A 13,276-nucleotide genomic window follows, 5' to 3' on the forward strand; every position below is an offset into this window, starting at 1 on the left:
AGCCCGGGAGGGGAAGCATATCTAGCTCCCGTGTCGATTGGTGGAGCTTGCGCCAAGGAATCGGGAGGACGGTGAGAACTGAAGAAACGGCAGGAAAATAGCATGACGTGGTTTTATTCCAAGCAACGGGGTAAGAAGCTGTAACAAAAATTTCGAAACATCATTTCGGCACGACCCACGTTATGCCCTCGCATTATCGTCTTGAATTAGTTTGCTAGCAAAGCGTTCTTTTCTCGTCCGCTTTTAAGACCCTGAGCGTCGCTGCTGTGCCCGGTTATAAAAGGAGCGCCACGCTCAACGAAGAAGAGGTTCACATTTAAGACCGCGATGGATCGTGCTGCGTTCGTTCGGCCGTGGCTGCGCTAGGCCTCGTCAATTGCGGCGGATGTTCCCCTGCACAGCACACCAGCCGGCCCCAACCAGGTCAGTTTGAATTCGACTTTTAAGCCAGCACACCCAAGGGATTGGGCGTACAGCGCCGCTAGCATGTGAAGCCCCGTCTGCGCGGCAGTTTTCGCGATTTTTGTTATCCTCCCCCTGCTCAATGGTCACGGGCCAGAACTGAACGGGCGTATCAGTGCCTGCAATACATATCGCATTCGCCGCACGCCATCACCGGCTTGTGATAACGCGGTTCGATGCCATATCTCAACGGTCCCATGTTTTGAATGGGTGCCCTCACAAATTCTGCCCCATGATAGAGTCGCTTTCGCAGCCAGAGGCCGGGTATTCCAAATGCTCCGCCCACCGCTGTCTATATGCAGCTGTTTAGGCTTACAGCCAATAGCATGAATGAATTCGTGAGTTCGACTACCGACAGCGGCGCCTATACTTCTACTGAGCCATAATGTAAGCATGAGCTTGTGCTGAGAGTCACCCGCCCTTTAAAGAACTCTGGACGGTCGGAATCCATCCAAAGCCCTGCACAGCGGCGTCCCCTATAGTGACTAAGCCTTGGTTCGCGAGAAAATGTTTTTATTTTACAGAGATATACAAACCAATATGAGATGATTTACCCGGGTGAATCAAGCCGCTACTGGCGGTTGTAATTATCAGTCTGGGTGCGTCCGCTCACTACTAACCATTTGCAAACATACGTGAACTGCAGCCACCCCACTCCTACAAATTTTCTAACCTGATTCGCACCCCTCACCGCAGAATGTTGGAGACATTTAGCCACGCTTTCTTCCCTTTGGGTCATACTCTTACACTAAAAGGCCATTGGCTTTTTGTTTTCTGAATTACATATTCTGCAAATTACATATCCTGTTAAAGTTTCTTCCTTTCAGTTTCTTCTAGGATATCATTAATTACATTCATCCACTTGGTATACCAGCACAGAAAGTGGAGCCGATTCGGAAGACGACACATTCCACGGGACCAGCGTACACAGCAAGTCACTCAAACTTCTCAAATCGCTGCCGTTGGTGGATAGGAGCTTGGCTTTAGCTTCTGTGTGGGATCATTCGTCCAGTCGGCGCACACGAAGGCGATAACCGACCTTGTACATCACCGGCGCGTTCATGGCCGGCGGTTATCTGCAGTTTCAATGCCACCGTTTTGTTGCTTTTTTGGGGGGGTGGGGGGTGGGGGGGGGGGGGGGGGCGGGCTTCATGTTCTTTCCGGGGTGGTGTCGCGGAGGCCGAGTGACGCTTTTCAGACTCTGCGCTTGGTAGAAGAACGAGTTTCCCAACCTCGAGGGAGAGTTTAGAGCACCTCCCAGTTCGCTGTAATCTAGTGGTGCAGCATGAGATGAATTGTCATCGCCCCAAAGCATATCTTGACACTAACACTGCATTCTTCGTAATACACGAGCGTACGTTATATCAGTGGCCTTTATACGTGGGCACGACTGTAGCAACCTCATTTGCGAAGCGACGGCTAAGGCGGTGCTCAGCACAATGGTTTTTATGAAAGAGCCAGGGATCTTATATGCAAAGTGCGTGAGCCCATGCCGACACACACAGATGACAAACGAAAAGAGTGCTTGGTTTTTATGTCGTTGGATAATTTCGAGTAGGAAACGCAAAAACAACCGGCAAATGGTATCAGGCGTGCGTTACACCAAGTTCTCACCGCGAAGACGTAAGATTGAGGTACGGCTGTCCAGATCTGTCGGATGAGCGTTCATGCACTCAAATACTTGCTTCTCGTGGTCATGGAGAAAAAACGCATTTTGTTTACTTAACGGTGCGACTAACGCTTTGTGTAAACCGAATGTATGCAACACATATGCAAAGCCTCGAACATAAAACCGCGTTTCTTTTCGCGTTGTGGTCGCTCGAAGGGTATAGTCGCCAATTGTGCTTGTATCAACTGAGACATATGAGAAAGCATGTTTGCGCGATATCTCAGGGTTTTTACAGTTATCACACCGAATGTAGTTTTGGCGGCTCACTCATGTCTTGGTACTCTTCTTTTCCGTATATCAACTTAGATGATTTTCCTAACTATTACCCTTTTGAGAACCCTGAAAATTTTGAGCTTTCAAGCACTCCAGCGTTAGAAATAAAATGATCCGACTGGGTATTCCTCCGATAGCCCTGTTGTGAAAGTGTCTCCTGAGCTGTGAACGAAGCATCGAGAATGATTCCCTGCTTCGCCTGGCACGAGGGTGGATGAGCTTGCAGTTCTTTTTCAACTGGAGCAGACAGACCGGCATGGTTAAGGCAGCGCAGTAATATCCGCCTTGCTCGCACGCTCTTCACACTGCTTCACACATTGGCATTTCCTTCTGCAGCGATTCTTAAATTAATAGCCATAAGTATTCCATATTTAACTAAACAAAATATAACACACGGTATTGTCTAGAGAGCAGGTTCTTTAAAGAATTAGTCACTCGAAATTATTATTCGTGGGAGAACAGCTCAGAAACGCGCGCAAATGCATCTACGCCTTAACGTGTTGTTTAGCTAGTGCAGGGTAGCTAAGGGGAAAGCAATATTTATTTTGTAGTCATCGTCAGATGATTATTAGATAATCAGAAAAATCTTAATCTAATCGCTTTATAGATAGATGGACATGCACTTTTAGTAGGTTTTTGTCTATAGACAGCCTATAGAGTATATAAATATCTATACGAAGGTAATATTGATACGAAGTGGCAAACCAAGGCACAGGACGACATGATGACAGATGAAATATTACGTTTAATGGCTGCGGGCCTACCACCAGCGGTTCCTCCCGGGCCACTGCCCGCTACTTCGTCTTATTCGTAACAATACAGCCAATAAGAACTCTATAGAAAACCCATAGACCATTTCATTACTTTATTAGGGCGCGTGTAGGCTGCATGTAAGAATTATGGAAATATTTAAATCGGTTATGTACCTTCCACATTAGGGATAAATCGGTACGCTGCTGTTCAATTTTTGGATGCCCGGCAAATGCAGTCTAACCTCTTCTTATTCTGATGACACTGTTTTAAACCAACTAAACTGCAGCCTCGTTTTCGTGTCCTTTAGTTTTCACTTTTGTTGTCCTCTCGTTCTTTTCAATCACTTGCTTTCTTTTTGCTTTGCAGAACGTAACACCAGTTGAGTTAGCCGCTGCTCTCAGAGTCGGACCAGGCTACTGGTCCAAACACCTCCTCGGGACTAAACGGCGGGTGCAGATCACGGGACGGAATAAGAGCAACGTGCAGCGTCTGGCACCCAGTTCGGTGGCCATCGTTACCCGTACTGAGAACGGCACCATTCTCTGTGTTTGATCCGGGTGTTGCGCAGGAACGCGTCCTTCCACGTGGGCATAGATGGCCTCCCCACCCCCACCACCGGCAGCCTCAGGTGAGTGCACTTTGACTGCTCGTCGCCCTCCGTTCCCGGAGCGCCAACTGCAGTCCAACGGCGTAACGAGTAGCATCCCAAGCGAAAATAATGCATGCGCTATACTTAACAAATGCTATACGAACTGGGCAGAGAAATTACCGAAAGGGAATTCGCAATCAAGTGCGACGAAACGATTTTCAAACGTAGACAACGCTATGGCCCCTGAACGCGCTAGTTTGAAGTTGTAGTATCCTTTGCGCTAGATATCGTGAAAATGGTGGAAAATAAAACTTCAGCTTTCCTGGGCTAATGGGGAATTGTATAACGCTTACCCGATGCCCAATTCAATTTCCCCGCGCTCCGTAAGCTACTATTGGGCTGGTTCAAAAGGGAGCGAGGAGGGACTCAGTGATGGGGTGAGCGTGGGGCAGTAATTGCCAGGGACTCAGTGATGGGGTGGATGCTGGGGCGAGCAGTAATGGGCACAGCACGGTCTGCATTCTGAGGCCCAAGCCCTGACACTCAGAGCGCGGGCCCGGCCCGCCTGTTAACCTCGACGTGAGGCCCGGCCCGGCCCGACTCGGGCCCTTTCCAGTTCCCGCCGCACTTCAACGGGTAAATTGTAGACTGAGTACAGGTAGCCTCCTGCTACATGAGTAAATAAATGGCCGGAAAAAGCGCTCAAATCACATAAACGCTGTAAAAAATTGGTTTGGTAAGTACGAAAACAAGAAAACATAAGGCGGGTTCGTCCGATCGGCTTTTTGAACACTGATGTAGTCTGTGAATAGCCGCGAACTTCCAAAGCCAAATGAAGAGGCTTTCATAAACGCGCAATAAACTTTACGCTATGTCAAGATTTTTAATTAGTCTATTTCTTACGGCCCTAGATAACTAAATATTAAAACGTCCTCATAGCCATAGCAATGACATTTTTTAATGTGCGTGATTTAACGGGTTCAATAATGGCCGCACTTCGGTGCGTTTCTATAGAGACGAAAGTATGAAAATAAATAGGAGCGGACACTTAAGCTCCGCCAGAAGGGTATGACGCGTAAGCCTAATGGGTTCATTCGCATGTATGCAGAATTGGTCATTCTCTACATTCGTAGATCCCTAGGAGTCCTCATAACGTTCCTGGCACTGTGGTGCAGCGGTTAGGTGGTGCGCCACTTCCCTGCGATGGCAGGCGCTGCGACCGGCGGGACTTGTGCGACCCAGCTTCCTCTTTTCGATCGACCAATCCTTGTTTTACTGCCACCTGCCATGGCGAGCAGTTTGCTCAGTATCCGGTGGGCAGGTTGTGATGAAGCTACAAGGTCACGCGACTTACGTAGCCCACCTGCCTCATAGATTGCTTCTCTGACGATTTTTTTTATCTTTAGCTCATGCTCAACGACTTATACGCCACATTTTCTGCTACAAGAGCTGCTTAACGCTGCCGCATTAGTAATAAGGAAGCCTGTTTATTGCGTAGTACGTTTTTGAAGACCCGAGGTACCTTTCACCAATATGCTCTTCTCCAATGCATTTTTTCCTCTCACAGAGATGCGTTTTTTAGAAGCAAAGGTAGACGGGCAGACTATCTTGGAACAGACGGCTGCCCGTGAAGCAGTCAAACGCAGGTCCTTTTCCAGTGCTTCCTATGAGACTTCGAACAGCCAGTCCTTGAAAGTAACACGAAAGACAGGAGATGCGGAGCGCCTTCTGGCAGATCTGAAGGCATGCGATAGCTGAAACAGCCAAGCCAGCGGTGCTGTGTACCTTAGTAAGCGAGCGCATTGGTTCAAATCCGCCATGAGTCGGATGTTGCAAAGCTCCATCAAAAACGCCGCTCTAGTGCTGCCCGCTGATGGATTTCGGTATTCTCTTTTTAACTTCTCTTGTATAGCCTTGGTTTGTTATTGAATACTGGAAAGACTATAGCTCCGGAATTCTTTCCTTTCGGAATTGTTTCGGGCAAGAGTCGAAAAAAATCACCACCGTATTTGTATCTAGTGTGAGGGAGGGGCAAGTGTAGCTGTTGGCGAAACTAAGTGCCTAAATAAGCGCTGAGTCATTTTTTTCTCAACAAACGCCATGGCTCTATTTGATCTATGTTGCTTCTTGAACACTCCAGATGTACTTCAACTTGCAATAATGATTCAAAAGTCGTATGCAGCTTCTCTATGTACGGGCCTCAGCCCAGGCTAGGCTTCTGATTTCAAGCCATGGCCCGGCCAAGGCCCGGAGAAAAAGCCCACTCACCTGGCCCGGCCCGGCCCGCCGGTAGGCCCGGGCCGAGGCAGGAGAGCCCGAGCTCGTTCAAAGCTCTGAAGCGTAGGGCTTGACGGAAATTTAGCACATTGTTAGGATGTTTGCAGGTTGTCCTCGGCATTAGTGGCGAACTGCAAAATCCCTACTGAGGAATACAAATTATTCGGAACTCAGGCAGTGCAGTCATCCGTCCACATAAAGAAAGGGTCCTAAAAAGTATTTAGAACGTCAAATAAAGCTCTCTTAGGGCCAGACAACATGCAGATGAGGGGATCCTGCTGTTTGCTACAAATGCCGTCCGCAACCTATGGATTCCTTCACTGTCATGAATGGCTGGTTCCAATAACAGCACATCGGAGAATAATCGCTCCCGATCCAAGCTTGAAAAAGAAACGGAGAGCAGCATTTAGCAGGCCAGTGAGCAGAGCATCTGGTCGACCATCTCGGTTCTGTGCAGATTGAAACTACGAAAAAGGATGTAAGCCTCGGAGACGCCATTGCTCAAATATTTGTCCCCGACAACTCGGCGAATACCAGTCACCTCGAGGCCTCATTGAGGTCTCAGTACGTCTTGTTTGGAACTTCTTCAACTCTTGCCAGCAATCAAATTTTGGCCTATATACCTTATTTTTCTTCCCTTTGGATGACAGAGACGTTATCAGCGATTGTTCGCCGCAGGCCCCGCCGTCGCCATGGAGGAGAAGAAGCGTTCGGCGGCCAAAGTGGTCACCAAGCTCTTCCCACGCATCCCCAAGGTCACCACTCTGCTGCTGGAGTTCTACGTGAAGCGCGAAAGCGGCATCGAGCTCACCCGGGAGCCCCTGATGCACTTCTGCCAGGAGGAGGTCGTGTTAGCCGCCCAGGACACACTCGATAAGCTCAACGAGCAGGTCATCACGTACCAGGACATGCGCGACATGGCCGAGAACCTCATAGGTGAGACCGCACCGCGTCACTCCTGGAGCCGTACTGCTATTGTCGAGGCTGTCCATTCTTGAGCTCCACCATTCATGACTCCTGAACCCTTATCAAACCAAGCGGATGGACTTAATGGTCCGTACGCTTTGACCATCTCATCACCATCAGCCTAATTATACGCCTACGGTAGGAGTAATCTTTCACCTGTTGATTTCAATTTAACCAGTCCCACAGCTGGGGCAAGACCGTGTTGATTCGAGGGTTATGAATAAGGCATTTTCCTTGCAGTGGGCGCAGTTAGACTTATGAAAATAAAGCCTTCCATCTCCAGCTGCTGCCTTGCTATCTCTTCAAACTTCCTGGTCTCATGTCCAACCACACACAATGCCCACTGCTACATTTGCCTTCTCTCAGAATCTACTGCTGTACCATGAGGGATCACCGGTTATCCTCCTTTCCCGTTAAACGCCCTGCTCATGTCTACTGCCTGTCCTTGATCTCTTCTATGATATTGTTAATTCGCGCTTGCCCCATTTTTGACCCACCCTGCCCTCTTACTGTTTCTTCGACCCTCCAGGACTGCACAACTTGGTGTACAAGAAGGCCCAGGATATCGCCAAGGAGCTAGGCGACAGCATCCGCAAGCTGATCATCATCGTGGGCGAGCTGGCCACGTCTCTGGAGAAGGTGTCTGACGTGCCTCCCACAGACTGGATGGGCGTGGGCGACGCTGTCATGGCGAAGACAGCCAAGCTGAACATGGCCGAGATTGCGCCTTTCTGGACGTTCATCCCCAAGATGAAGGACTTCCAGTGCGTAAAGCTGCTCGGCGCTGGAGGATTCGGGTGAGTAGTTGCCGGGTCTGCTCTCTCTCGTTCTGCTGGTGCTGAGGACCGGCCTGAATTTGTCATGCACTCACAACAGCACAGGTAATAAAATTCGGTGAGCAACCAACGATGTTACGTTTGGCGAAGAAAACTCAGGCTGGAGTGTTGTAGCTATAATAGACCTTTTTGCAGCTCATAGGTCTTAGTTTCCTCTATTTTGTGTGTGTGTGTGTGTGTGTGTGTGTGTGTGTGTGTGTGTGTGTGTGTGTGTGTGTGTGTGTGTGTGTGTGTGTGTGTGTGTGTGTGTGTGTGTGTGTGTGTGTGTGTGTGTGTGTGTGTGTGTGTGTGTGTGTGTGTGTGTGTGTGTGTGTGTGTGTGTGTGTGTGTGTGTGTGTGTGTGTGTGTGTGTGTTTGTGTGTATGTGTGTGTTTGTGTGTGTGTGTGTGTGTGTGTGTTTGTGTGTATGTGTGTGTTTGTGTGTATGTGTGTGTTTTTGTGTGTATGTGTGTGTTTGTGTGTATGTGTGTGTGTGTTTGTGTGTATGTGTGTGTTTGTGTGTATGTGTGTGTTTGTGTGTGTTTGTGTTTGTGTGAGAGAGAGAGAGAGAAGGAGGGCGGGGGGTGGGAGAGGAATGATCTCATGAGAAAGCATCACATCCGAGAGAATGACCCTTTGTAAAAATGAAAGGCGAAACGATTGCCGAAATGAGTCCAAGTTTCGGATCGTACTTCATAGCAGCTGTAGAGGTGACGGCTTTTCATGCTTCGCTCCAGTGGAACTTATACAAGAAAAAGGTGAATTTGGTCAGTTGATGACTGGAAGTTGCTGTTAATAAGGCTGATAAGGTTAATTAGGCTAATAAAATCAAGAACATGTTCACGAGGTTGAGGTCCACAGCGGCTAGCAGGTGAGATTCTAAAAGAGGTTTGTCTTCTTCTGAGTACAATAAAACATGAGTTCAAAGCTGACATCAGATTAACGTCGGTAGTTTCACGATGACCCAAATGACATTTGCAATGTTTGCACGTCTGTGTACATTCAACGATATTTTTAAGATTAACAACCACACACAGACTGAAAAAATGCGAAGAGTCACTGAAGAGTTACCAATGAACACTATTCCATCAACAACGGTCGGTTCGGCGGTTTCAAATTTCTTGAGAGCCTATCAGGTAGTCGCACCTACACTATACAGAACGACGGGAATGTCGTTTAGAAAGTATTGCAGTTTGCATTCGTAACCTGTATCACGTTTCGGCGTTTTTGTGTCTGTCAGAAAGCCTTATTTAAATACTGTGTGCTTTTCATCAGCGTCTATTCTCCGCCCACGAACAAATTTTTTTTTTCTTCAAGCTTACCTGAGACACATTTTATTGCAAGGATGGCGGTGGTGTCGTTCCGTTATTTCACGCTTCCTGGATGAATCGTTTCGTTCCAGAGCCGTGTACAAGGCCGTGTACAAGCCCACCAACCTGGTGTGCACGATAAAGCTCGTGCCGTGCGACAAGTTCCAGCGCCACAAGCAGGCTTGCGTGGACAAAGTCACCGCGTCCGTCATCAGAAACCCCTTCCTGGTCAAGTATTACGCCTGCTACTGCACACGCGTGAGTAGCAAAGCCTTATACGCCACGTTTGAACCCAATATATGCGCGCGCCAGCAAGAGACATCGCGGAATATAGGCCAGCGGGGTCTCTCACACCTGTCAAATTTGAGGCGACATCCTGCTAGACTTTATTTTATTACGGGTCAGTTCTTTTCCCATTTTATTGGCAATTGGGAAGAGGCCGCTTTGATACCCGAGAACTACCAGGATACTAGAGCAGGCGACGTACTTTGGTTGCTACATATATCTCCCAGCCTTGAGATCAAAGGCGGTAGCCACCAATAGCGTGCGAGGAAATTAATAGAACACAGTTGATAAGTGGAAGCAGTGTGAAAGAAAATGGCCACAAGGAAAGATGTAGATATGGACGGCGCTGTCCAGTGTGCATATTGTATTCGTGTAGGTTTACGCTGGTTCGCCTATCAACTGTAAGGCACCAACTCGCACATCAAGCATCCCTGTTAAAACAGAATGGAGCCGCTGTTAACTATTGCTAAAAACCTAACCATTGGACGACGTAAAACATTGGCCAAGCTAACGTTTCTCCTGGTACTTCCAACAGTCGGATGCACCTTGGGATTGGCACCCTCATATCTTATTCGTTTGTCTTTACACCCTGCCCACAGAATCAAATACACAAATTTCCAGTTTCAAAGCCAACTCTGGCCATGCTATCGATGCTAGCGATGGTAAATGGGGTCCCACGATAGTGTCCCGAAGAAATCGAAGCCAGAAGTGGCGCGAAACGGAGCGCTCGCGCTAGGCCAGCGGACATTAAAATCATCTCTCTGCCATCATTCATCACGCCTCATTCTTCGGCTTGCCAACATGTAACAATATAATCGTGAGCTGGATAAGATCAATACGAGCGCGCTAGTAACAACACAGCTGTATCCCCACAACCTGCGTTGCCGGCAACAAATTACCGACGCGGTTAGTTACTAGCTTTTCACTTCGGCATTAACGGAGAAAATATTTGACAATTGGTCAAGATTGTAAATTGGGAGAAAAGTTTGCCTTCGAGAGATCATATATTATGTCCAGGTTAATAAAAACGCAGTATGCCTTGTTGGAACTGAAAATATTATCGAGTGTTGTGCGACAATTTAAAGTCGTGATTTACTCAAATTTGTCTGAGGCATTATGTGCAGACTGTCAATGCGCAGACAAGACTGTGCCAGACAACACAAGTGAAAATCAAATAAATTGAAAAATACAGTATTCCGAAAGCAAATAAAAGGAAGGCAACACTGGAACATGTGTACGCGAAAAGTTAATTTGTACGACAAGAAAAAAACACTACAAAGAAAAATATGAGCGATGGAAACAAAATAAATCAAGAACAGTCTGGAGCAGCACAAGCCCACAGCATACAAACTCAAAACGAAAAGTAACTTTCATGGTACACTGGTTAGTAAGGTAAACTGCTGAGCTAGCATGAGAAGCCGGGGCGGGAGCTATATCCAAAATGATGCCATTATGCGCGGCCGAATAAACTGGTTAAGTCGGAAAAAAAATTGAGGCCGATATGAAATAAATTGCTTGTTCTATGCCAAAGACAACAGGAGCCAAACTTAATCCGGGTTATTGTCACGAAAACTGACAACTGCAGCTTTTTGCGAATTATTCCTCGCGATAAGTGTCTCTTGTAGATCAGAAACTAAAGCGCTATCCACAAATATCTTGGCACTAGAATACAAATCGACCTTTCTTTTCTTTTCGAGCAAAGAATAATTTCATTACTACTGCAGCACTGGCAGGCACTTGAGGGCATTTTTCATACCATTTTTTGGAGCCCCAGTCTTCCTAATACACTTGCCAGCGTGCGCGCGTAGGCTGAGCTGTCACTTTGCCACAAGTGTGTAGCCTGGCGTAGCTGGGACACGTGTGGCTGTGACACCGACGCCGTAACTGCTACACACGACTTCCAAAGTTCACACAGTGTTATGAACAGCCGCTGCCGATAAGTGCAATCATTCGGAGAAGAAAATGATTGGCAAACCCGTTTTCGTAACTTTCTAGCCGAAAGAAAAAGACGCACGAGCTTTACTGCTTTTCTGTACAGTAAACGGCACCGCAATGAAAGAGTTCGCGTGAGTAAGCCTGTTCGACATGACCAGGTTTCTTTTCCTAGAGGCACGCGAGCTTGGTTAGATAAGCGCCAACTAAATGAGGATTTTACGAGTTGGCCACATTTGTTTCTAATGGAGCGCGGAGTTCTTGGAATTTATACATAACTTCACAAGCGAAAATACTAGACACCAGGAGACCAACACAAGACAACGCTGGAAGGAAGTCCAGCGTTGTCTTGTGTTCTTCTCCTGGTGTCTCGTACTTTCGCTGGTGAATTTATGTCTGAAATAAACCGATTAGCCCACATGCTTACCATGTTACTTAGAATTTAGGAGTTGTTAGGTATGAAGGAAATGCAACGCAACGAGGGAAAGCGGCGGGTGAGGGTGGGGACATTCTCACCCTGTATACGCAGTTCCTCAAGGGCTCAAGCGTAACAAAATCTTAGAAGAACGCTAACATCTTATTCCGTAAGAAAGTGGATGTCAAGAATATTAGACAGATCTTATTACTATCCGATGATTACAAGGTATTTAATAAAATAATCGCTAATACAATTAGATCGACCTTAGTCTTCTGTCAAGCAAGGGAACAGGCTGCCTTTCGTAAAGGCTATTCGACAATGAGCCACCTTCACATCATCAATTAAGTGATAAATAAAAACGCTGAATATAAACAGCCTCTTTATGTAGCCAGCATAAATTACAAGACAGCATTTCACTAAGTTGAAACCTCAGCATTCATTCAAGCATTGCTTAACCTGGGTGCAGAGGAGTCAACGGAAGAGTCGTGTTGGAAACCATCTACAACGGTTGCACGGCTACCATAGTCCATCACAAGGGGATTGAAAACATACACCATCTTTCCGGCACTACTCATTGCGTATTTACAGGCGGTAATCAGAGCACTTGACTGGGAATAATATGGAATAAAGAGTATATAGTCGATTCAGTAATGATTTATTAATGATTCAATAAAGTTATGAAAGAGTAATCGAGTACATCGAGAGCCAAAACACGGCTGTGGGTCCAAGAATATCCAGAAAACTAAAGGTGTAACTGCCATGTAAAGGAAAAACAATTTACGAGAGGCAACAAAACATTGCGAGCGGTAAGGGTATACATTTACTTAAGGCAGATAGCGACCATAGATCCAGGGCACGACAGAAATAAATAGAACGATAATGCGGTGAACTGCATGTGGCGGGCATTTTCAGGCGCTGAATGAACTTCAAATAAATGAAGTTCTTGCAATATTTCACTCGCCACATTTTCTGCTAGTGGAGATCGGAGATGTTAAAATTTAGGCGCGGTTCGGGTGTCGACCGAGCTATGTGAGGCGTCATTTCCTTGTTTGACCTCTAGCTGCACTGAAGATCAAACTTGCAGCCCCGCTGATCGCTGGAAAAGCTGGCGTAGTGAAGCTTTTCGCTTAAAAACTTTCTTTGACTTCCTATTATCTAGCCTGCGACCTCAACCATTATATGTCGCTATCTTCGAGGGCTAGTGATGGTGTGCGGATGCAGTTTTCTGTTCCAATAGTCCCGATCATGAAGGGGTCGATAATTTTCCTTCCAGTTTTTTTTTCGCGTCACCTAGACTGGTGGCGTCGTCCAGGTGAGGTTTGAATTTTTTTCGGTGTTTGTTTTGGCTTGACCTTGGCTGGCTGGGTCGTTATGTTGAGGATTTCTTTTGCAATGGTGACAGTGGAAAGCAAGATTACCGGAGTGCGTTATCAGCAGGCCAACACGAGTTGGCGTATTCCCTCTGTCCAGTGTTAATGCACCTTCCGGTTTGCGTATGTACCTCTTGCCGCACTTGAGCGGCACGTA

At 47.0% G+C, this 13,276-nt stretch overlaps 1 protein-coding gene across 1 annotated transcript in view; it reads left to right on the forward strand.

Moving 5' to 3' along the window:
- Positions 1-328: 328 nt before the first annotated feature.
- Positions 329-13,276, forward strand: part of LOC144106265 (microtubule-associated serine/threonine-protein kinase 3-like) — a 41,515-nt gene continuing 28,567 nt past the window's right edge. The window contains exons 1-5 of the mRNA XM_077639028.1: positions 329-423; positions 3,524-3,785; positions 6,702-6,959; positions 7,519-7,786; positions 9,207-9,372. Of these exons, the coding sequence (XP_077495154.1) occupies positions 3,752-3,785; positions 6,702-6,959; positions 7,519-7,786; positions 9,207-9,372 (726 nt within the window). The 5' untranslated portion in view covers positions 329-423; positions 3,524-3,751. The remainder of the gene's footprint in view (positions 424-3,523; positions 3,786-6,701; positions 6,960-7,518; positions 7,787-9,206; positions 9,373-13,276) is intronic.

This window comes from Amblyomma americanum, chromosome 10 (assembly GCF_052857255.1).
Source record: "Amblyomma americanum isolate KBUSLIRL-KWMA chromosome 10, ASM5285725v1, whole genome shotgun sequence".
Lineage (NCBI taxonomy): Eukaryota > Metazoa > Arthropoda > Arachnida > Ixodida > Ixodidae > Amblyomma > Amblyomma americanum.